Below are 25,353 nucleotides of genomic sequence, written 5' to 3' on the forward strand. Positions count from 1 at the left end.
TTTAAATTTGCATCAGAACACCCTTTTATTGGTTTGATAAAAGAAACTAAAACACCCAAAGTACAGCCAAATGGATCCCACTTGCGGGGTTCAGTTGACTGTTGATAAGAAAAAATATCATGCAATACAAAGGCCTCCATATGATCACTTTAAGGCACTGAGTTTAAAAGAGAATAACACATACTTTATCATAATGGAAGTAGACTTGCTAAAAACAATCATGCTGAGGGAGAACCTGCAGGAGAATCTTTCTGTGACCAACTAAGAAGTTAATCACCCCGGAAGCATTTGGTTAGGTGGCAGCAGATATCTACCAAGAAGGCAAAGGGGAAGCAATTCGCTAGAACTTTCAGAACTTTTCAAGAATGCTACGTTTTGCATCAGCATCTTTGTTTATCGAATATTACATACACATTTAAACGGAAGGGGGCTTTCTTTGCTCTCAGTTTCCTCTATTATTGCCTCTATGCTAGATAAATAATATTTCCAGATACAGCAGGAAGAAAGCATTAGGGCCGCTTGCATAGAAATGAAGTTGTATTGCTCCCCGTGAATGTGTAACAAAGAGATCTGCAGCAGTATGCTCTTTCGTCTTCAGTCTTTTATTGAGGTGCTTCATTCAGCTTCCAGAAATCATCGCTGTTGTTCATCTTGCTTGTTTTGATGTGATCTGAAATTTGAAAATTGAAAAACAAACAGAATAAATTAATATATGAGCTTTCGAAACTGGTTTGGCTGAAAATCAGAACATGAGGGAAAAGAGTGTATAACAAAATATCATTTATTCATAAGTGGCTTGAAAACAAGTTATACAGATGCTTTTAAAATCCATGAGGACCAACCTGTGCAGGCCTATTTTAACCAAAACATGTTACTTTAGATTATGTAAAGTCTCTGTGATTATGAACTTATCACCTCTAGCCTTTCCCTCTATGTTCTGGACTTTATCAATTTGCCAATAATTCAAATGAAAAGTTAGAAGGTTTTGGAATTTGGCGTGAAGCGTTTTAGTGTTAAATTTGAGATAAACGATCAGAACTAAATTTCAGCCTGGTCCTTTAATAAAAGGTTTAGTCCCACATGAAAAAGTGCAGTAGAATTCATAAGAACTATCAAGGTGAGCTTTGATCTGTACATGCCTGGAAAATTACATTTCACATTAGATAACACTTAATGACTAAAGTTATATTCACAAATGGTGGCTCTGATGGTGGCTTATAGGTTCTGAACAATTGTTTTGTGATGTGGTGTTTTACACAATAAGTTCTGTGTGCAATGCAAATTTGTGTAGTGTGTACTATCTATCTTTATTATAGGTTGCTGCACTATATTGCAATGTATTCTGTATTTATATAACATAAACTCAGCAAAAAGAGCATCAAGCCTGTGCACAGAAATTTGGCCGGTGTCATTATCAGTTATGTTAAGGATCTTGCCTTAAACTATTAATTTAAACTCAGAAACAGTAACATAGGGTTTGGTGGCACAGACATATTGCGAACTTTCAAAGGGAACTTTGGAAAACGCTCAGGCACAACAATTGACACCACCAAATCCTCCAATATGCCTCTTAAAATTTATTTTATAGATTCGTTCGTGCTCCGTTCTAAGCATCACATTATTTTTCCTACTGTATTTTGTGGTGTTATGTTACGTGTACAGAAGAGCTTCATGGCCTTGTTAAGTATGAGTCACTATACTAGGCTTCTCCAAAGAGTAGCTTGTGAGCTACTGGTAGCTCTTCGGTTACCTCTAAGTAGCTCATCTCTACACCACCCAGCTTACTAAAATAGAAGCTTTTGCTTGGTTGATTTTTTTTTACCTATACCAAAATTGAGAGTGTAAATTTCAGATGAAAATGTGCTGATTTTCAAAACACATAAGCTGATATTTGGAGAAAAATGGCTGAATTTCCAAAATATATTTAAGTTAGAAAATCGATTATTAAATCATGTGGCACTGAAGAGACCTTCCATAAATGTTATTACTGTGGTACAAGAGGCACTGCAGCTATGAGTCTTATGTATGTATTACCCATGCAGAGGCATGAAATCTTGTCTCATGTAGCCACTATTACAACACTAATAATATTAGTAGCTCTGAATGAATTTATTTGAACATAAGTAGCTCCTATTACACAAAAGGTTGAAGACCCCTGCCCTTTACAAATGCTGCAATACTTTACAATAATGTATTACAAAAATGTATAATCCATCTGCAAATGGGAAGGGGTCCATAAGGGAGCCACTCAGATATGTGAATGTGGGTGAAAACATTTTTTAGGAGCAGGCAGTGGTCCCATGGACCACTGTCTACTCTTAAAAAATGAGAAGAAATCTTTGTATTTTTGTTTTTTAAACACATTCCATTTTCCTTTAAGGATAATGAGCTCCATTTAAAAAAAAAAAGTTGTTTTATTGAAAAACAAGAACAGGCATCGTGGTCTGCTGTAGGCCACCATCCCTGTGGTTTTAGTGATTCCGAGTCGCAAATTGCAACCTAATTCATGAATAATATTGAAGTAGGTTAATTGCAACCCAGTGGGAATCACAAACAGTGTAATACAGACAGTGGTTCAAAACTGTTTGCGATTTCCTAATAGCGAATAGCAAAAATTCACTATTAAGAAACCCTAAACCCAAAGCTATGTCCATCTGGCCCTTAGTTCTTTGATGTTAGAAGAACCCCTTCAAAAACACAAGTGCTAATCTTTCCCTAATCATCTTGCAATATTGCTGTCCTACTGCTTCATTGAGATCCTTAGGGGTTCTTTTCACCAAAGCAAAGTTGATCAACATGACTGTGAATCCACAGCAGTAGGGTAAGAAATTCAATTTCCTCCTCTCTATGGTAATAGCCTAAACCCCTCACAACAAGCTCAAGCAGTGTTCATTGGGAGAGACAAACCAGTGGACTATTTTATGAACAAGCCATTGTATGATTGGTTATTATGGTCTCCAGGCACCTGTTCTTCTTTCTGGACATAATTCTAGAGTCTCCGAATTACCTACTGTCAAATCCTAAACGTTGACCTTCCGACCCACAGATCTCTTGTTTCTTGAGCTTATGTGCTCTGAATCCCCTGTGCTGGACCTCCACTTCCCCCTGCTGACTTCTCAGTAATCAGAGTTCCAACTGGATCATCAGAAACGTTTCTTAGGACCACCAAATGCCACCATGACACCAGAAGATGTGTTTCATAATAGAGGAACCCCAAGGAGTGAATCATACCGGCATCTCATCCTGAACCTGCAGGATCAATATCTCTTCAACTCTTATACTTACAATTCTTGACCTGAGCATCGAAGAGCTGTCATCAGATGATCGAGTTATACTTGAAAATGAACTTTCACCACTGCCAGATATCCTGTAAAGTCAGAGAGCAAAATTTTGTGTTTGAGTGCATAGTGTTGTAATGTGACCCAAGGGATCGGAATCCCTCATTTACAATTGCAATTCAATTTCACAGAGTTCATTTGGAGATGGAAAGTGCTAGTTTGACAGCAGTGTACCCTGGACTCTTGAACAGTCAAATTTCTAACACTGGCTAATGCAATACATCAAAGTATCTTGGATAAGCAAACATTCAGGCTCACAGCTCATCTTATCAGTCACCGAGCCCAGGCTAATCCACTTCTGATATTGTTTGTCTCAAAAAAAGCATTGTAGCCAAAAAATAGTGAGTGCAACTCTGGTCAGAATGGTGGGATAGGAGTGAGGCAAGCTATGGTGAGGGGGTGTGAGTAAGGCTTTTCCTATATTAATTAGGTCATGTATATTGCCTAGATCACAACTCTGTAAAGGTTGACCCTGCAAAGACTCTGAGTTTGTAAGGCTATGTACTGCTCCTCTCTTTGTGTACTGTATTGTCATTAACTCCATTCATTGATGTTCAACTCAAGCGGCTAAGTTCCCTGAGATCCGGTGACACAGCAGATACAGAACAAGGAACACTCAGGGGACAGAAATCTGAATATTTTTTTAGGATTTCACTTGTTTTATTAAAGCCTGTGCAATGGTATAGTTAATGGTGAAAGGTGATCAATGTGTTATCTATGAAAGACTGATGCAGAAGAATATATCATGCCATGCCATGACATATCATACCAGACCATGCACTAGTAAGATGGCAGGTGTAGGGCCACCTAAGTCAAGGTCTCATAGGGGGTTCTGATATCCAGTTATTGCTTAGTTTATGACCCAGATATCAGACAACATTTCCTTGCTTGCATTATGACTCTTGGCAGCCTCGGGCAGCACAATACCATATTATACATACATACCATACCGTACCGTACTGTACCTATTTAGATTAGCCTCCGGACAACTCAATAAAATCCAAATAAACATTAGGTGGCCATGTTCCTGTAAAGTGCCAGATAGTCTTCTATAATGCTTTACAAATAGAGTTTTTCTTTGCACAATAGCCAGTTCTTTGGAGAACTCTTCAGTTGATAGGGATTCCTTTGTTTTTTGGGGAGTTTGTTTTATCCCAGTTAAAGGAAGTCATTTTGCACGCTCCCCAAGAGTGTTTCCCGCCCCTCCCCTAGAAAGGTTTACATTATGGAACTGATGTTAAACATAGTGGTGTGCCAAGTTGGCAGAGTTCCGTTCCACTAACTTCAGGAAGTTTATTTAAAGGTTTAAGCCTGCAGGACAGTTGTTTTTTAAAAGCAGGAGGAACCAAACTGAAAATCAACGATTTGTTAGCGCATTGTACTGCAAAAATAAGAGTAGCATTGAAGGAAAAATCTCCAGGAAAGACACTGTTTTGTGGAAATTCTGCGTGGAAGGGAAGTTGTGCAAAGTTGACAAACATTATAACTTCGCAAAGTAACTTAATTGTCACGTCTCTGCAACTAAACTGGGGGGAATGCAATTGGTCATACCTTCGGCGTCGGAGGGGTCACTAAGCCCTGCATAGTGTTCCTTACCCGCCCTCACTGTCCAAAAGACTACGGTAGGTTTCGATCTCCTTCTCCAGGCGGCTCTTGGTGTCCAGTAGTCGTCTATAGTCCTCATTCTGTTGCTCCATTTCCTCCCGCATGTGGGCCAGCTGCTCTTCAACGTGGCTGATGCGAAGCTGGAGTTGGGCGAGCTGAGCGCAGTAGGCCCCTTCTGTCTCTGCCAAACTTGCCTCCAGTGATTGTTTCTAAACAAACATAAGGAATGCAAATTATTAATACCTCTTCAGTCTTTCAGATAGCTGCAGAAGACTTCTCCTGCCGGAAAAGGGAAACACATTTTACTGGAAGAAAAAGCAAGAAAAAGAGATTAGACCCTGCACCCTGAATATTACACTATCTCCAGATAAATTATTAATTATCAAAGTAGATGAAAACATCCCAATGTAATTCAAGCTCTTCTCGTAGGGAGTGCATTAATAATGTTGAAACTTTAGAAGTGGTTATTAGACATAACAGAATCAAGCATGAGTGACAATTTCAAATTAGGGGGGAAAATAATACATGTCAAATTCAAACCCGGCTCAATATGACAGGTCATATTGAGCTGGCTGGATTTGTTGAGAAGTACTATTACAGTGTGAATGCTCACATTTGCATTTGATTTCATGGTGTCTGTGCCAGAATGGAGAATAATTTGCATTTTCAGTTTTACGTATCCGTTTCCTCCAAGCATTACTTTAAGGGTTTGAGTTAAATAAAAAAAAAAAAAATCCATGCTTAGTTTTAAAAGCAGTGCAAACACAGTTTGTGCACAATTTTAGATTTATTGTAGAAATCAAAATTGGCAGACAGTCCTGATATTACTATCTGCAGCCTATTAAACCCCAATGAAGTCAGGATTAGGCTTTTGGGCTAACCTTTGCTCAAAAAAGTCTAGCAAGTTAAATGTGGAAACACGAAAATGCTGATTATTTTTGTTGAAACTAAGAAAAAAGGAAAATAAAATATATATTGAGTAAGAGAGAAATTGGTGAGATAATAGTCTGGGACCAAAATCTTGAGCATTTAATGGCAGCTTAATTGAGAAAGAACAAACGTACTCTGGTGAATATTTAAAGTGAATTAGAAAGTATAACTAAGTTTGACTTTCAAGTTCACCAGTGCACTATTACTCACTCTCTCCCCTCCTTTCCTAAACTTGAAGAGCACTCAGGGTGACCAACATCTAGCATTTTCAGAATACAGATGTAGGATAAGTAATACATACTACCCGCAGGGCCAGATGTACCAAGCTTTTTTAGGGTCGCAAACGGCCTGATTCTGGGAACCGGGCCATTTGCCACTGCAAAAAAAGCTTCTTACAATTTACAAAAGGCAAATTGAGAATCGGTAACTTGTTACCGAATTTCAATTTGCTCTTGCTACTAAATACCACTTCAGTATTTGGAAGGGGCATTCCTTTTAAATACTGAATCAGAATGGTATGTATTAATATTTTTCAACCAAAGTCAGTGCGCAAAACAGTCATACTTTAGCACCAGTTCACAACTGGTGGTAACCCATTCGCAAAGGGGTCTCTTTGAGAATGTTCAAAAAAAACTTTTTAAGAGAAGGCAGTGGCCACACTGACCACTGCCCACTATTAAAAAATGAAAAAGCAAAGTTTAATTTTGACTTTTTAAATGCATCCCTTTTTCCTTTAAGGAAAACAGGCTGCACTAGAATAAAAAAAAAGATTGCTTAGTTAAAAAGCAATCACACACGATAGTCTGCTGACCTCCGCAGGCCACCTGTGATGGCTGTGTTTCCTAATGGGTAGCAAATTGTGACACACTTCATTGATATGCATGAGGTAGGACTGTTTACGACCCACTAGGAATCGCTAATGCAACTCAGAAGAGTTTCATATATTGGGAATACCGATTTTCTTATTGCGATTTGGAGAGAATTGCAATTAGGAAATCGGTATTCTTAATGTTAGTGCATCTGGCCCAGGTGACCTGGCCGAGATGGATGGTGGGGGGCGGGGAGGGTTGAAGATTTAGCATGCAGTTGCACATTGCACAAATTCGGTCTTCTTTTAACTCTATAAGTATTATGTTGCACACCTGCAGTGCATATCTGCCAGCCAACCAAGTGTGAGTGCCTGAAATATTGAAGATGTCCAGCTGCCAAGCCTGTCCAGCTCCAAAAAAGATACTATTAAAAAATATTGTGTGCTGCTGATTAACAAATAATCAACAAAAGACAAGGTAGGTGATCTTAATGCTAATTATTTACCGTTGCACTTCAATTAAACAGGTAGATGCACCACTGAAAGCAAGTGTTTTTCAGTTTTCATGTCCCCATAGTTTCTGCTGCTGAATACTATCATTGTTTAAATGGTCTTTTTGAAAACTTAATGAAGGACACATGATTTTTTTTCAAGTGCACATTAAATGTGTGATCACTTGTGGAGTTAATACACATCCCCGTTGTGTCTCGATTACAAGTTGGGAGTAGTCGTATGTCATGTGGTATACTACTGCATCCAATTATAAGTGGCCCATGTGTTTCTGCGCATGCATTTTCCAGGTGTGGGAACGCTCAGCACAGTTTGGCCGGCCAGATAATTGGTAGTTAAAACCACATTACGGTTGGGCTGAAAGAGCAACCTAGCCCTGGCCCCTGCCTCCACCGCACCTCAAACCCTCTCCTATGGCAACGGTGGAGCCCAGTACAACCCACCACCCTATTTTGCACTACCGTCTATGACACAATCCCAAACCCAGACCCCTTCAGGCAACCTCCTCCCAATGGAAAAGGGAATATTGTGCAGAGTTTCATTCAAAAAGCTGGGTTTGCGTGGTTATTCCCTAATGTGTGAGGATCAATTTGTAATTGCAAGGTAAAGGTATGGTGTTACTTCAGAGTACCAGTGTTTAGGGATGTGGATTTTGCTCCCTACTCGTACCACGCTTTAATCTGTTTTGTATGCATTTCAACTACCTTAATTTGGTTAGGTGCACCATGGACACTGCTCCCCCTGGTACTGGATGTTGATAACAATATGACTGTTGACATAACTGAAGAAACTCGATCCTTTCCTATATGATGGCAGAAAGTGCCTCCTCCGTAGATTATAAAGACATTGCAAGTCACCAAGAAGTTACCATGGAATGAGCAGGAAGGCCGAGTAACTTCATGACATCATGGAACTGCGGGTAACTTTTAACATTCTAATATGTATGTATGTATGTATGTATGTATGTATGTATCTATGCCATATTTATAAAGCGCATTCCTACTCACGAAGAGCAACGAAGCGCTAAAGCAGAAAGGAGAGAGCAGAGGGAGAAAGCAACAATGCAAAGACCCCACCCAGGAAACGGACAGTGATAAGAGAGAGAGCAGAAAATTATTTAAAAATAAAAAACGAGGTACAAGAAAGATATTATCGGGGATATCCTTGTAATGTCCGTCAGGGATTGCAGGATCCCAGTTATAATAAACTTCTATAAACGGAGAGGACAGGAATTGGCACAGAGAACTGTATAAGGATGATCAACTTGAGTTCTTATTAATGGTTGATTCCTCAAAAAAGTGTTCAACTAACATCTTGTATTTCGTTTTGTTCACACATATTTTATACTAATGGAAGCTTCATGACAGAATGTGTCAGTTCGTAGCAAGAAAAAGTCTTCAATTAATCAGTTCGTAGCAAGAAAAAGTCTTCAAATAATAGTATTTTTTAGATCACAGATTAATAACTCCCATTAAGAGGAACCAGATCGAATCTGAATTTAAAACACGTTTCAGTGAATCCTTTATCCACTGAAGTAGAACTTAAATGTGCATCTTTTGAATTTGCATTCTTGAACACCAAATCCTTAATTTAAAAGTCCCAATTTTGTGAACACATGTCAAAGCCGGGAGGAAAAATGGACAATAAATGGGTACTATCAGGGGGTGGTCAAGCAAACGTTTGTTTACACCAAAAAGCCAGGTCTTTGAGGATTTTTACATAAACATCCGTGATGTTTTCCACCCTGAAAGCGCATTTGGATAATAATTAGTCATGTAGATTTCTTGTATACTTGTCAATTGCTATGTATATATATATATATATATATATATATATATAGCTATAAAGCAGTGAAAGCCTGTCATTGGTTTTTGGAGTCACGTAAAAATAGGGAGAAAGCTTGAAGGAGATTCAATTCATCCCTGACCCAAAAAAATATTGTAAATAACATTATTTTTATATAGGTAAAATCCCTCCCCTCTTTGAAATATGGCGTATTCCTTTACCTTTTAAGCAACGGACAGATCGTTACTCCTGCCTTTTATAATGACTGCATTTCCAGAGTTGGACGTTAAAAGCAACTATTTGTAGATAACCACAAACCTGTAAGTTTGTTCTTTACATGTTGCAGAGCCACACATTTGGCACAACCATGTTCCTTCTTATAATTTAAAAGTCGTGGAACTGGAAATCCACCTTCTTGCGATTTTATCAAACTTGTACAATCACCATGGAATTTTCGTTTCCTAACTGTTTACCACCTACATGGCAGTGTAAGATATGTACAGAATGTAACATTCAGTGAAGCTTCTTGGCGCTATTCAGAACAGAGACAAACTGGTAAGGAATTCCAAGTCTTGGCCACAGCACATAAACAAAAACCTTCTTTTCGAACTTGACTATCCAAGGTCTGGCAATTCTCAGTAGGAATTGGCGGGCAGAACAAAGTGCCTGATTGGTCAGCTACCAAAATAATTATTTCATTATAAAGCCCATTGATGATGCGCTACTGGCATGGGGAGCAATTACACAACCACTATGTGAACCGCCTGAAGCAGCCTCTCCTAGTACTGGAGAGGGGGAGATAGATCATGACATCTACCCCATGCGGACAAACCCAATTTATTTGGCCAAGACTAATGCGCACACATACATAATAACATAAGATACCTCTTCCTGATCTGTTTTCGGATTAGACACGTAAGAACACACGAAGCACAAGCAGTTGCTAAGAACGGGGGATGTATGACCTGGAAGCCCAAGGGTAGCAGAGGGTGAGTTAGGGGGTCAGATGTTCTAGTTTGACACTTTTTTATAAGGTGAAAAGTAAGCATGAAGTGATGCTACAACAGCACTCAATGGCGATGTGTATGCCAACTTTCCCTGACACTAGGGGATTTCAAGGGTATCTATATTTGTGCTTTTCGAGAATATCCTTGTATCACCCATTAGATACATGAGGCTGCCACCTTGTTCTATGTCTGTAAATGGAATGCACCGTAATTGGAAAATTTAGTGTAAATTACCCTTGGTGCTCATTGTGACATTTAACCTAAATGCTAATACATACTTTAAAAAAAGCCTATTGATAGCTCAGTGGACTATGACCATTGCTTTGAATGTCACTCAACTTTTGAAAGTTAACCATTGGAGCTGATGTAAAACAAAAGCAACAGATGGAGACTTGGGTACATTGGCAACACGTTAAGCAGCGACTTTTTATACTAGCTATAATTGATAAAAAAAAGATTTTCTCGGAGGTTAGATAAACAGAGTCCCCTCAATCCCGTCTAGACAGAAAAAGAGCATTTACGAAATGAGCAGGAAAATATATTATTATTAAGTGGAGTTAGAAAAAGTAGTATAGATTACAACAAACTGGCGTAGATTGCGAACATATCTACCAGAGTATGAGAGATTATATATTTTTGCACAAACACATTTAAAACGACACTGTCCCTTATTTGAATGTGTGCTTTTTCTAACCTAGCTTTATGCATGTAGATGGTGGACATACTCTATTTGAATGACACACAATTTTGAATTTTCTGCTCATTGTGTCATTTGCTTCCACATTTTAGAACCCACCAAAGCCAGCTGAGACTGTAACTGCATCTCCAGGGTCTGAAAAGTACGTCTCAGTTCTGAGATCTCTGATCTGCTTGATTTCACCTGTTCCACCCCAACCGAGATCTCTCTCTTCAGCTCAGCACTCTACAATAAAGTATTTAAAAGAAAACACTTCAGTCTCAATTTTACAATTACACAATAGTAACAATAACATTTCATAATAGTAGCAATAAAATAATATAATGTATTTTAGATATGTTTTATGCTACACTTCTGCCATTTCGAAACAATGCGTATTGCAGGGCTTACTCTGATCACTTTAATAGTACTCAAGTTATCCACCTCAGAAGGATGGAAAGCTAAATTGATCTTTCCAGGATTCGTACTCTTGCCCTTTTTAGATCACCAGATTTTTCAGAAGTGATCCTTCAACTCACTGAGACATCCTGACATCAGAGTAGTGTCTGTTATTATCTGACTAAATTATGGCTTTTTCCTCTAAGGGCAATTAATCCACCTCAGCACATCTCTAGCTCTGAAAGAGCTAGGACTAGATTTAGAATGGTAAAGCTCGTGCATTGTTTTGGTAAGTGCCATTGGGGGCCCTGAAATGGGCCCCCCTTTATGGCACTGGGTGGAGTGGCCATGCCATGGGGACCCTGGTCCCCTGTGCTGGCCATTGGGGTGGAGGGCATGACTCCTGTCTTTTCTAAGACAGAAGTCATGTGGTATGGATGGTTTTGCGTCAGAAAATGATGCTAGGCTGATTAGAGTAATTTTGTACTCTAACCTGCCTAATTACATTTTTTGGTGCAAAACCCCCTTCTCCCATACCGCCACCCCCACCCGACTAACGTCATTTTTTTTTTACGCTAGCCTACCCTTTGCACCGGCTTGACCCATTCCAGTAGCGGCATTAAGAACTATGCAGCTGCCCACCTGCTGAAGGTATCGTTCCTCGGAATCTCTGCGATTCTTCTCCGCAAGGGCTTCGTACTGAGATCTCATCTCACTGAGGCTCTTTAGAAGGTCACTCCCTGGTGCAGCGTCCATCTCCACGGTCACATCCCCTTGCTCTGTGCGCCGGGAGGAGTTCATTTCCTGGGTGACAGATCAAAACAGAACCGGTGATGCAACCCTCATTTTTAAAGAAATTTCAAAGATGCACCAAAACCATATAGATTCCATAAAACACTCTATAGCCCACACTTTTCCAAAAGTTAACAGCATTGTTCAGTAGAGGGGAAGCTGAGTTCCTAGGTACAGAGAGCTCTACCTTGACAAGATTGAAACATATGAAACAGGGGCTCCGACACGTTTCAGTGTGTAGATCTCTGTAAAATTCAAGAACTGACAAAGAAAATAGGTCTTGCTCGTGTCGTGAAACCTACTCAATTTTGTTTTCTCCATAGATGACAGTGGCACGTTCAGGAGTGGAGTACACTTTAGCAAGATTTTTCCTAAAGTGAAACAAAAATCCTTCAAAGATAGCCACAGCGTATGAGTGCACCGGCACGGCTGCTATCCTTCAACGATTTTTCTTTTCCTTTAAGAAAAATCATTACTAGATGGCCACTGGGGGTGTGTAAGCGTGGTGGAAATCTTTGAATGGTTTTTCTTAGCAAAAGGAAAATCAATAAATCAAAGACTACTACCTTGCGTGAGAGAATACGCAGTGGTCATCTCTATATTTCATCTATAACTTAATATTTTATTATGGTGACGGTCATTGTGGAATGGTAAATTAAAAAATGAAGTATGTACGAAATGGGAGTACTGTGCAAGTTGGAGCAAACCAGGTGTCAAGTGGCACCTTGCTGTTTTAAGGCTTTTACTGAATAATCCGATTTAGAAAAATTATGATGGAGAGGGTGGAGAATGGTGGTGGGGTGCATGGAGGTCAAATCAGAAAAAGCAAAGAGCCTACTAGCTGTGTGGAGCCACCAGACCCTTTAAACAATGAAACAAGCATTTGCAATGCAATAGGTCTGGCATTTACTTGAGTAAGAGCTATTGGCGTGGAAATGCATAACTGGACTTTTCTTGCCACATAAATTGGTCAACCCTGCTGCATAATTTGGTCCTCTCTGCCTGATAATTCCAGTGGCCCTGCATATAACTAAAGCACTTACCTTCTCCCTCTATTTGCATCAAAAAAGAAAACATTGCCGTTATTTATTATATTTTTTATATTATTATTTTGAGGTCCCCCAAACTAGTGTGGGGACACAGAGATGACCTAGACAGAAAACGCACGTCGTGCAGTGATTAATGGGCCAAAATGTTTTGTAAAAGGAATACCCTGCAGAGTATTATGGGGCAAGTTTCCGAGTGCAGCCAATTTTGTAGTATCTTGACTCTAATGCTAAGAACAACCCCTAGAGGGCACCAGTATAAAATTAACATTTGTAAGAAACATGGTTATGTAACCTTATAGTCAGCACCTAAAGAGCAAAATTACATTAAAACAGAATGGCATAACGTAATGCAGTGTAACACTATATTTAGCCCGTAAAGGGGATACTGCGTTACACATTTTCAGGCCTAGCAAGCCTACTAGAATTATATTACAAACAAGGCCCTTAAAACAAAAACTACTCCCATCTATAAAACAAAAGTTCTAGCCATAAGAGAACTTAAAAAGACACAGACTGGTGGGGGGGGGTTATTATTTTGTGGTTCCGCCAGCCTAGTGTGGGGACTCTGAGATGCTTTAGACAGAAAGAACACGTCATTCTGAACATTTTGATGGTGGTCCTATTGTCCTAGGACCACCACACGGTGAGTTATGGGAAATATGTAAGCGCAGCGAATAATGTAGTATCTTTTTTAAAAAAATTTTTTTATTTTTTTTATTTTGTAGTAAGGATGTAGTAAGTTACTGGCTTGGAAGGTAAAATCTGACCATTCAAAGAAACATATTGCGTCAATCAGGTCTAACATCACAGGTCAGCTTTGTGTAAAAGGTACAGAAATAGAAGCTGCCTTTGTCTCCTTTTTTCAAGATTTGTATGCAGATGAGCTGCAGCATTCTGAGGAGCAGGTTAGAGATTTCTTGGCTACGGTCAGTTTGCCTCGCCTGGAGAGCTCAGGGTTGCACATTTTAGAAGGAGAAGTAACTGGGTCAGAATTAATGGACATTTTTAAGGGCTTGAAGAGAAGTAAAGCGTCAGGCCCAGATGATCTCCCGAACGAGTTATATCTGGCACTGAGGGGAGAACTAATTCCGTTTCTATAGAAATTATTTAATCATATGCTTTTAGAGGGGGGTCAAGCACCTAGCTCCTGGAGGGAAACAGTAATCTGTTTGATCTTGAAGCCTCATAAGGACCCAACACAGTGCTCTTCTTATCGACCTATTTCATTACTCAACTCTGACTATAAAATTTATACAAGTCTGTTGTCTAAAAGGTTGGGGAAGGTTTTACCGGGACTGGTCCACCAAGATCAGAAAGGGTTTATTAAGGATAGACAGCTACAGGAGTTAGTGCATGATTTATTGGCGGCAATTGATCTGGCTTCGGTAGAGAGGCTTCCTCTTGCAATAATAACCTTTGATGCAGCCAAGGCATTTGATCAAGTAAACTGGATATTTTTGCAGGTGGTTATGGAAAAGTTTGGATTAGGGATTATTTTTATCAGAGCAGTTAATGAACTATATAGGTCACTAACAGCGAGAATTCTGATTAATGATGTGCTTTCGCAAGAAGTAGCTATTTTCAGAGGGACGCGGCAGGGCTGTCCTTTGTCTCCTCTGTTATTTGATCTATATATTGAGCCACTTGCGACACGGATTAGAAATAATAGGGAAATCCTCTCCTTTCAGAGTAGGAGTTGGGAAAAGAAGGTCGCACTATATGCGGATGATCTTATGATCTATACTAGGGATCTCTCTCTGTCACTTCCTCCAATAAAATTGGTGATAGAAGATTTTGGTAGAATGTCGGGATATAAAGTTAACGCTGAAAAAGCAGAGATTATGTGTTGGAATATGGCATATGAATCTCCGTTAATTAAACAGGAAATTAGGTATTTAGAAGTTTTGATCACAAAAGAATTGGAAGACGTGGCAAGGGTAAACTTTGAGAAAACATATTTAGAGGCCAAGAGACTTCTAAGATCATGGGCGGCTCTCCCGCTGTCCCTAATAGGTAGATCTAATATTCTGAAAATTATTATTGTGCCAAAATTCAAATTTTTATTCAATACTATTCCGTTGGAATTTAAGAGTAAGTGGTTTATAAAACTACAAGGAGATATGTCTTCGTTTGTTTGGGCACAAAAGGGAATAAGAATCTAGTGGAAAAAGTTATGCAAGAGAAAAGAACGGGGGGGCTAGGAACACCTGACCTCTATAAGTACTATTTGGCTTTTCAATTTAAGAATAGTAGAATTCTCTTAAACGAAAAATCAGACTATACACCAATGTGGGCAGCATTGACAGCATACATGGGGGATGGAGCGGAGTTTTTTCTATACAAATTTGGCCACCCAAAATATTTCAAAAAAGTTAGACTCAAGATTTTGTTTCAGGCATGTAAAATTTGGATACAGATCCGCAATTTATTGCAGATAGCTTATTACTCAGGCTCAGCTCCAATATGGGATTCACCAGGCACTCCGGAATGTCTGTGCGATAAACTTTCAAATCCACTAAAAGTTAGCGGGATAATACAATGGGGACAAATTATAGAGGGTGTGAATTTGGTACCATGGGCCACATTTTTGGAGAGAGTGGGAGAAAACATTTCTAAATTTAAATACTACCAGCTGGTCAGTTGGATCAAATCTTTACACAAAGGAGAAATTGGTAGATCCAGCTGGGAGGAGAAACTAAATCAAAGATCTATACCGAAAGAAGTGGCGGTTTGGTACAAAGCATTGTTGGAGGCAGTCGAGGAGGACCCTCCTCTTCCATGCCAGAAATGGGGAGAGGTGTTCCCAAATATAAACATAATTGCGACGTGGCAAAAATCATGGTATATCCTCTGGAATACGGCGAAATCTGCGGCAATAAGGAAGAATCATCTGTTTACATTGCACAGAGTGTATTGGACTCCAGCGAGACTATCTCGGATAAGTGGAACCCAGAGGAAATGCCCACGATGTGAAGGCACTGAGGCGGATGATGTGCACATGTTTTGGGACTGTCCAGGATTATCTAAATATTGGACAGATGTGCAGACTGTCTTAAATAGGATATTTGGGGAAGAAATAATTTTGAATCTTGGCTTAGTGTTATTTGGCGTCTGTGAGATGAGAGGTCAATCTCAGCAACGTTTATTATTCCTTTTGATGCTTACCGCCAGGCGACAAATTTGTTATAAATGGATAAGTGCACAACCTCCTACAGTACAGGAGTGGCTGATAGCAATAGATAGATTGTATAAATTGGATAGAGCTGGGCCGAACAGTAAAAGAGATGTTTTGTGGGTGGGATGGGAAAATGAATGGCAAAATACTATTTAAATGTTTAAAGAGGTCCGATGATTATACCTGCCCCCCTCATGGATGTACCGGGCCCTATTGGCCAATCGGGATTTTTGGAATAATGTAGTATCTTAATTGTAATGCTCAGAACAGCTCCTAGAGGACACCATAATAAAAATAGCATTTGTAAGAAACATGGTCATGTAACCATACAGTCAGCCCCTACAGGGCATAAGGACATGAAAACAGAATGGCTGAAAATAATTCAGTGTAACCATATATGTACCCCCAAGAGAATGTAGTGCCTTATACATTTTCAGGCTTACTGCAATACTATTACAAACAAGGCCCTTAAAACACAAACTACTCCCAAATGTAAAACAAAGGTTTCAGCTATAGAGAGAGCTTAAAAAGACATTGATTGATGGCTAAGGTTACTATCTTTGGGTCCCCCAACCTTGTATGGGGACCCAGGGATGTCCTACACAGAAAGAGCATGTTGTGCTGACCGGTTTGGTGGTGGTCCCGTTGTCATAGGACCACCACGAGCTGAGTTATGGGACAAAATGTTTTGAAAAAGAAATGCCTTGCAAAGCATTATGGGACGAGTTTCCCGACTGCAGTGACTATTGTAGTATCAGCTCTCCCACTGTGCCGGGAGATCCGTGTTGAGGATCTCTGTTCTTTTCTGTTTTGGATGCTCCAGTTTGTATATTTTTCAACTGCTAAACTTGTACATAAGTGGTACTCATGTAAAGCGCTCCTCAGATCGAGGTTGCGCTATATGAAACTTCACGTAGTCATGTAAAGTGCTCCTCCAATCGACTTTGCACTATATGACATTTCATGTTCTAATGTAGCATCCTCAAGGCGGGATAAACATAAATCGCTTACCTAAGAAATCCAGGGAATTTTGAAAGGCAGGCCAAGGAATGGATAAAAGTGATGGGTGTGAGATGGGCGTAGTGCAAGTCCATAGATGGAGATTGCAACATGTCGAGAGACAAGGCTTGCGTGCTGCCTAGCTCAACCTAAAAAGTATGCCGATTGGAGGTCCATGCTTAGGGTGCAATCAGAGAAAGCAAGCAGCTTGGCAGCATAGTGCATCTGCCGGGCTCTTGCAAAAAGATAAAAGTAACAAAGTTGTGGAGGAATGAGAAGTGAGCAAAGAAAGTAATTCACTTCCTTGTAGTGCTGAAAATAAAATACTAAATTAGTGCTCTCATGTTCACCGTGAAAGGATACAACTCATCCCATCAAAATACAAAATCACAATAAGATCAAAATGGTCACTGGGCAGTAGGATAAACACAAGAATAAAAAAGAAACCCATTGACTCAAAAACAGAGAAGTGAGCTAGACAAGAGAGCCACTAAACCATAAACAAAAATTGGACCAAAAAGGAGCTCTTATTCTAGATTGGATAAAATACGTTTTTTTTGCTTATAGACAACTATCTAGAGTTGAGACCTAAAAAAGTGGTACCAAGCCTGGGAGGAGGGATTAAGGTAGTCCATCCTCAGGTACCTGGAAGACCTGAAGAGCTGGAATAGCCAGATATGGCCCTCTAATGCTCACCAATGTACAGCTTGTTGACTGTGGGAAGGGGCTATAACGGTGAACGTTGTGCCAGTGAAGGAACCCGGGGGTTAGGTGAAATATGGTGATTTTAACAGGTGAAACAAGAAAGTCAGCATATAGAGATAACAGAAAGTATTTTCGGTGAATACATTCACTTGAAGGAAGGTTCATTGTGGAACAGAGGTTCCCGTATGGAGCAAAAATGAAAAGCCAATGTAGGTTCTGGAAATGTAAGAACACCAGAGGCACAATGGTTAGCCACCTTCATGTTGGGTTAACTTCGGAAATATATACTCATGGCACATCCACTTACTTCCTTTAAATGTTTTGAAGTGAGTGTACATTACAGATTAAGTCCAGTTCTTTTTTTTTTTAAATCATCCCCTTATAGTTTTTTTCCCCTGATACATATGGTGAAATGGATTGGAGGTCTTGGCCATCTCGTCCTATTGCTCGGCCCTGACCACTCATTAGCAGTGAACTCTACCTCTTCGTGATTCTTCCTGAGGTAGGTGAGTTCCTCTTGCAGGCTCTCCACCTGAGACTCAAGATCGGACTTGGCCAGGGTAAGCTCATCCAGGACACGGCGCAGCCCATTAATGTCGGCTTCCACGCTCTGGCGCAGGATCAACTCATTCTCGTACCTGGAAGAAGGCGATCAGTCAGGGTATAAAGAAGAAACGTTTTGTTATAAGTGTTATGATTTGCTTCCCCTTTTCCCTTAATACATTTTTTGCGTTTTCGTTGAAATATAAAAATATTTGGATTAACCAAGCCTGTTGAGTAGTATAAAGCAGTAAACAAAACGGGCTGCAAGTCCAATTCTACATACATTTGCAGGGATATCTGCAAAGATTGGTCTGGTTGTATATGCAGGGTGTGAATTTCGAATCAGTCCCTAGAGCACATAATTAAAGTGCTATAGAAAAGTTTTGTAAAAAAAAACAAGGACTAGTACAGAGATGTTGCAGAATGAAGTAGTATTAGTAGAGAAACACGTGTTGGCTTACAAAGATGAAACATCAGGGTTCTTTGTGAGGCAGTGCTGGTGTGGACTGGTAAAGCTGTGTGTAAAGGTAACAGTCCTAGAACGCCAACTAGTACAGATATGGGCTAGGTTGCATTTGTCAAACTGTGCGTGATGGCACTAATCCCCAGATACCAGGCAGTGTCTCAAAGCTGCAGTGAGGTGCATTGGTGGGGCAATGTGTGGATCCCAGTTATTCATCAGCCAGGGCACTCATGATCAGGAGATGGCTACAGCGCGTGAGAGCAGAATGCAAGGATGGATAGTACTGACATACCAGGGCCTGACATGTGGGTAAAGATGGGTGTGCCTTAGAAAAGCGAAAAAAAACACCTGTGATGGACCATTATCGGGACCAGAAGAAGGTGTTCAGGGCACCATGGAGGTATGTTGTGGCGCAAATGAGGTTAGTAAGCCTGTAAAATGTTTCCTTTCCTTTTGGACAAAGAAGTTTATTGCCACTAGCAGGTCTAGTCTCTCAGTGTGAGCAAGAATCAGAAAGAGGACAGGTGATCCAGTTGCCTATTTGTGACTGCACGTCTTTCCTCTTACTTGAGTTTGAAGTCATCAGCAGCAAGACGAGCATTGTCGATCTGGAGGACGACGCTCCCATTGTCAGTCGTGGCTTTGATGATCTTAACAGGAGAATGGGAGACACAAACAGGGCAATCAGTGGGTTGGCATGGTAGACCACTCTTTCAGATGGGGTGCACCATAGGCTGGTTTATAAAAGCCGATGAGAAGCATGCTACTTAAAAGGCTAAACAACTTGTCTACTGTGACTAAAAGTGAAAAAGTCAACCCTCCCATGTGGCATGCAACACAAAGGAAACCTCCTCTGATGGTTCGCAGTCTCCTTGTCCCCATCCTTTTATCTTCCAAGCAAAAGTTTAGAATAATGGCACCAGTTTAAGTCAAGGGTGTGTTAACAAGCATTGGCATGGCCAATAGGTTTCGCCTATGCGAGACCTATTAGCGTTATCGATGTTTTTTCCAACATGTTGGAGAGTAGCGCGGGCTGCTGTGTAACATGCCTTAATGTAAACAAAGCATGTTTTTTTTGTTTACTTTAAGCCATGTTACACAGCAGCCCGCGATGCTCTGCAACGTGTTGAAAAAAAACATTGGCAACACCAATACATCTCGCATGGGTGAAATCTTTTGGCACTACCAATGCTTGCTTTGTTTCAATGCGGTCCCATTTCACATCAGGGAAGGAGTCCATTTAGAAACTCAACCAAAGGGCTGCTTTTCAGGTTGTGATTTTGGTTTCATTTTATAGTTGAACACTTTTCCTTTTTCTTTTGTGCTCCGGCATCTGTTTCTCAAAATTGCAAAGAGATGCCCCAATCTGAAAATGTTTATTTCTGTGTGATAACTGTTACATAATCATGCTCATTATGTTTTTCCACGGAGCAGTGCGCATTAATAATCATATCATCCACAATTTGGTAAAGGTGAAGTGCCATCGCGGTTGATCTCTTGATACATTTCCTCAGGATGGAAAGTACTCAAAGAGACATTACATTTATATTGTGAGTGACACTGTCACAAGCTTTTTTACTTAGTAAGATGGGAAACATAACAGTGGAAAAGCTATGCCTGGACAAGTTAGGTATAGAAGCTTTCCTTGCCTTTTTGTTATGGTTGTGCATCTTAAACTGCTGTGCTTCTCCTGAGAACTCGGTGTTCCTTAAAACCGTGATCATTTCTATGGAAAAACGTGAGCAGTTTTATATAGCACGAACTCGACCACAAGGTATTGGAGCACTTTACCTAAGCAAAGGTTAAGTTATACAAGGACATATTAATGTTTTGTTTATAGACATGAGGAGATTAAAGGCCTGACTTAGAGTTTAGCAGAGGGGGTTACTCTGTCACAAATGTGATGGATATCCCTCACTTCCCCCCTGTATTACGATCCCATAATATCCTATGGAGGTCGTAATATGGCAGATGTGATTTCTGCCAGGTTTGTGACGGAATAGACTGTCTGCCAAATTCTAAATCAGGCCGAAAGTGATTTGCCCAGAATCCCAGGATGTTGAGCGGACGCCAAGACGGAAACCTCGTTTCCCAATTTCAAAATCAGCAGCACTGCCCGTTAGGCCCCATCCTCTCCTCTCAATGCAGAATGACATTTCTTTCTGTAAAATTGATTGTGAGGAAGATGAGTGAAGAGTGTAAAGAGAAGCCACATCTATCACGTTATTTTAATAATTTTGTGTGGTTCATTTTCTGCATCGAACGTGAAAAGAAAAAAAAATACATTCTCTCAGCACAAATGTGTTTCTGACACTTGCACCATTGTCCTTCTTGTAAATATGATAATTTTAAAATTGGGAAGCAAGTTGGGGCTTGGGGGAGCTGACAGCTAACAAGAGAAAGGGAGCAGTAACAGCGTGAGGAGTGTGGGGGATAAAAGGAAGGAACTGTATTAACAAAACAAAAGACTACAGGAGCCTGCGGCCAGTGGAAGGGCACAAGCCATGGGAAGCAGTACTTGGTTCAAGCTTCATGGCCTGAATGAAGACTTGAAACCCACGAGGAAGCCGGAGGAAAGAAGGACGCACTGACCAATAGGTAGAAAGCAAACAAAAGTGAAATGGGAGCCAACCAATGGCAAGTGAAGGTAAGTAATGGGCAGACTCAAAGCCCTTTTTAGCATTTTGTTTCTTTGCAAAAGATTTCACAAGCACAGCACAAGTGCTGTGTAGGTGAAACCCAAAAATAGCTCTGTCAGCAGTAGACAGGAATCTCGCAAATATACTCACCAGTTAAAGCAAAGTTTCCCATCTGTTGTTATCACTACGATAAAATTGCACAAAATCTGACTCCTTTCGCTTAGACCTTTCTCTGTATCTACTTGTACTCCTCAATTAGCAATATCGTATTCTATATAAATGATGTAATACTTCTGTACTGAGGCCCAACGTTCTTCATCTAAAATTGAGTGACTAGGTATTGTTCAAACAAAGCAAACCCTTACAGATTTCATGAGGGTAAAATTATCATGAGAAGGGATGGACAACTCCCTGGTATTATATTTGCTACATTGTTCTTTCTTTTATTTGCTTTCCTAGACATTGTGGAACTCCAATCAACTTAGTGACAACTTGTGTAACCTCAAAAAGCGTATGTGTATTGTCCCAAACGAGTGTTCTATATGCAAGTGCTTTTAAATTAAAATGTGCCTTCTTTAGAGCTGATCAAAAAGCATCTTTCTACCAACATTTTATTTTCTAATTTATTCATATCCTATCATTTTCTGTGCCTCTGTTGTTTTGTGTTTGAATTCTAATTATTTACAGAGGAAAAAATAATTGGATAACTTCGAATAGCATTCTGGCTAAAGAAGACCCACTCTATGCACAACAGAAATCTACAACTTTTAATGCAGCTCTCTTCAAAAAGGTAACTTATTATTTTAAGTAATTTACACTTTGGAGCAAGTGCAGTACTTGTCAGTATTCACAAACTCTGAGTGTAAATTTATTACAAAAGTGTAAATTAAAATTTTCCACTCCCTGAATATAGTAATTGGCCTAGTATTGTGTGGGTGGGAGCAGGGTGACCTCCTTGGTCCTCTCTAAAGCTTTCTAATTCCTTCCTGATCCCATCTTCCTTTGGAGGAAGTCTGCCCCTTTTTAAAGCCACTCCCTGTGTCTCACCTCCATTTACTACTAAAAATTATACTTACATGTGCAGAGATCTTGGCACAGATAATTATAGGTACTTGCAGACTAGTTTGTGAATAACACTTTGTAGTAGAGATGGGCAATAAATTGCACTCTGCTGGCAGAGTTAGCAGAATTTCGGCCATTGAGTTCTGGCCAAATTTCACAAACCGACAGGTGGTGTTTTTTTTTTCTTGCTTGTGGCTCACCAATGGTAAGATATAACTGCCACTAGAGTAGAAAATCTACTTGAGCGGCAACCAAATGAACTTGAGAAGCAGTGCCCTCTGGCATGCCACATGGTGCCATTTGTGTTGATTTTTCAGTTTAGAATGACCGCCCGGCGCTAAAACTCAGTACAAGCACTGCAACGTGCTGAATTCCGTTTGTTCGCAGAACTCTGCAGAATCTCATGGAGTTTTCACGTAACTCTGCGGGATTCCATGGAGTGAAACTCTGTGAGTTCTGCCCACCCCCACTTTGAAGTACAAAATGTACTACAAAGTGCTGTTTGTGAATCAGGCCAAAAAAGTGCAACCATTTTATATGTGTTAAGTGGGGCCAGCAGAATTATAGGTGAGTGTGAACATTAGCTGCCGTTTGCCTGAGTTAATAGTGGATCAAATCTATTTTTTAATCATGGTACATCCCTATGGAGGGTCTAATAAAAAAGAACTCTCCCTCTGTTAACCATCCCTGAAATTAAAACATTTTTCCTTCTGCCATCTGCATATATAGTGCTTACTGTGGTCAAGCCTTTAATAAAACCTACCAGAATAGGCCACTAAAGCATTATCTACTCTTAAGTTGTATATTTCATATAGCCATGAGATCTATTTTATTGCACTTTGTTCCTGAATATATACATTGACGTAACATAAAGCAAATAATAACATATGCAATAAGCAAATCCTATTTCATGTGCTATGAATACTAGGGAACAATAATGTAAAAAAACGAGGTGATGACTTAATCTGAAAAGGTGAAACAATTTGATGCTATTTACACGTCTAAGGACTGGGATTGTATTAGACATACTGACTTCAACGTATATTGACTGTGTCTAGCTGTAACAGACCTCTGGTTTCAATTGAAACAATATTTTCATTCGATTAACATTTTCTGGTCATTTGTCTTATATGTTGGAACTTCCTTTTCATCCTTTTTTATGGGATTATCTTGATTGTACTAGTTTGCCTCTGTTAACTAAGATACAAAATGTAAAAATCAGATATTTAAGAACTCTTTCATTGTCACTCAAAAGAAATAGCATTGTGGGTGTATACGTAGCTACTTAATTACATGGTAAGGTCTTGGTGGCAGTTAGGAACTATGTTTATAGTCAGTGAACTATAGACAGTTTTGCAAAAGAAAGAAATGCATTACTCAGTGGAAACGTATAATTAAGTGGTTCATGTAAGATTAGACAGTGTGCCCAATAATACGTTTTAGTATGTAGATTAACAGTATGTATATTGGTTAACAAAATAATGGCATATTAGTTACCCCTAGTATATTGTGTATTTGAGCTACATGTATTTGAACATCAGAATCCAACAATAGAATTTTGTTTTAAACAATGAAAAATTGTGTTTATGGGTCTGATTAGCTCAAGAAATAAAATGTGATACCCCCACCTAGTATTTCAAGTAAGCATGTATAAGATGTGATTATTGATCACAAAAAGTGTAATTTTGACAAACTAGGTAATGAAAATTTAGAAAAAGTTAGAAGCCGTCCCCCTTCTAGCCCTGACCTAAGTAGGTAGGCAAGACTAACTTCCAATAGAAGTGAAGGCATATGTCTAGAGCAGGTATATTTGGTTCCCACCTACGGTCTCAATGATTAGTAAAAGCTATTTACTGTGTTCACAATTTTCTTGGCATGAGTTTATAGCTGCAGTTGGTCTAAGGAACGAACATTCTTACCTGCTTTTGAAGATCTGCAATGATTTGAAAGTATTTACTGTAGTCCCTGTTAAGGGAAGTTGGACGGTGCTTCTCATACCACTCCCGGATTTTTCTCTCCAGCTCTCCATTTGCTTCCTCCAATGCACGCACTTTGTCCAGGTAGGAGGCCAGTCGGTCATTCAGGTTCTGCATGGCTTGCTTTTCATTGACATTGAACAAAGTATCCACTCCATAACCACCCCCAAACCCACCACCAAAAACTCCAGAGCTTCCCCCACCTGAAAAAAATGCTCCACCGCCAAAGTTTCCTCCAGCTCCCCCTCCAAAGCCTGCTCCTTGGAATCCCCCAAAGTTCCCTCCATGGCCACCTGTAAAGCCTTCACTAGGACCAACATCGAAGCCTACAGAAGGTACCCCTGCAAAGACCCTGCCCGATGAGGTGCTAAAACCCCCACTAGGCATAATGTAGCCACCACCACTAGTACCTGCCCTTGAGCTAAGCCACCCGCCACCAAAGCCACCACCTGAGCTACCGCTGCTTTGAATGACGGTCGATTTGCTGGAGCGGATAGAGTGAGACATGGTGTCAGATTGCTGCAGGCAGGTGGCACTATCTGAGACCCACAGTGCAGGAGAGTGTCTGCAGTTTGTGAACTTTATATACAGAACTGGGAGGGTCAGCTATGTCTATATTTTCAGTTCCCTCATGACACGTATATTATTAATAATAATAACTGCCTTCAGTGTTCCAATTTGTACAGCCAACCTAGAGATGTTTATTATGTTATGGTAGCATGAGGGTGTTGTGCAGCAAAACTCTTAAATCAGTTCCTCCTACTATTAACACACACTGTAGAATAATCCCATTCGTTTTGTTTTTCTTTCTAATGCATGATTTCATTCTCCCACCACCCACACAGCTCTTTTCCTACTGTACGCATTGTGTCTCCTGTGTGGCATGCATGCT

At 40.0% G+C, this 25,353-nt stretch overlaps 1 protein-coding gene across 1 annotated transcript; it reads right to left on the minus strand.

Moving 5' to 3' along the window:
• On the minus strand, positions 1–25,031 carry LOC138299399 (keratin, type I cytoskeletal 47 kDa-like). The gene is made up of 8 exons (XM_069237629.1): positions 24,405–25,031; positions 19,352–19,434; positions 18,260–18,416; positions 11,701–11,862; positions 10,780–10,905; positions 4,935–5,152; positions 3,286–3,367; positions 1–670 (listed from the first exon to the last, which is right to left on the minus strand). The coding sequence occupies exons 1-8, from the start codon at positions 24,966–24,968 to the stop codon at positions 647–649; spliced, it is 1,416 nt and encodes a 471-aa protein (XP_069093730.1). The 5' UTR covers positions 24,969–25,031; the 3' UTR covers positions 1–646.
• Positions 25,032–25,353: the final 322 nt, after the last annotated feature.

This window comes from Pleurodeles waltl, chromosome 6 (genome assembly GCF_031143425.1).
Source record: "Pleurodeles waltl isolate 20211129_DDA chromosome 6, aPleWal1.hap1.20221129, whole genome shotgun sequence".
Classification (NCBI taxonomy): Eukaryota; Metazoa; Chordata; class Amphibia; order Caudata; family Salamandridae; genus Pleurodeles; species Pleurodeles waltl.

What these genes read in the sequence shown, in the direction of transcription:
- LOC138299399 (XM_069237629.1), bottom strand. Translation starts at nt 24,968, where the DNA reads ATGTCTCACTCTATCCGCTCCAGCAAATCGACCGTCATTCAAAGCAGC. An exon ending in TTGCAGATCTTCAAAAGCAG is followed by an intron (nt 19,435 to 24,404) that starts GTAAGAATGTTC and finishes TCTCCTGTTAAG; the next exon opens with ATCATCAAAGCCACGACTGA. An exon ending in GCTGATGACTTCAAACTCAA is followed by an intron (nt 18,417 to 19,351) that starts GTAAGAGGAAAG and finishes GCCTTCTTCCAG; the next exon opens with GTACGAGAATGAGTTGATCC.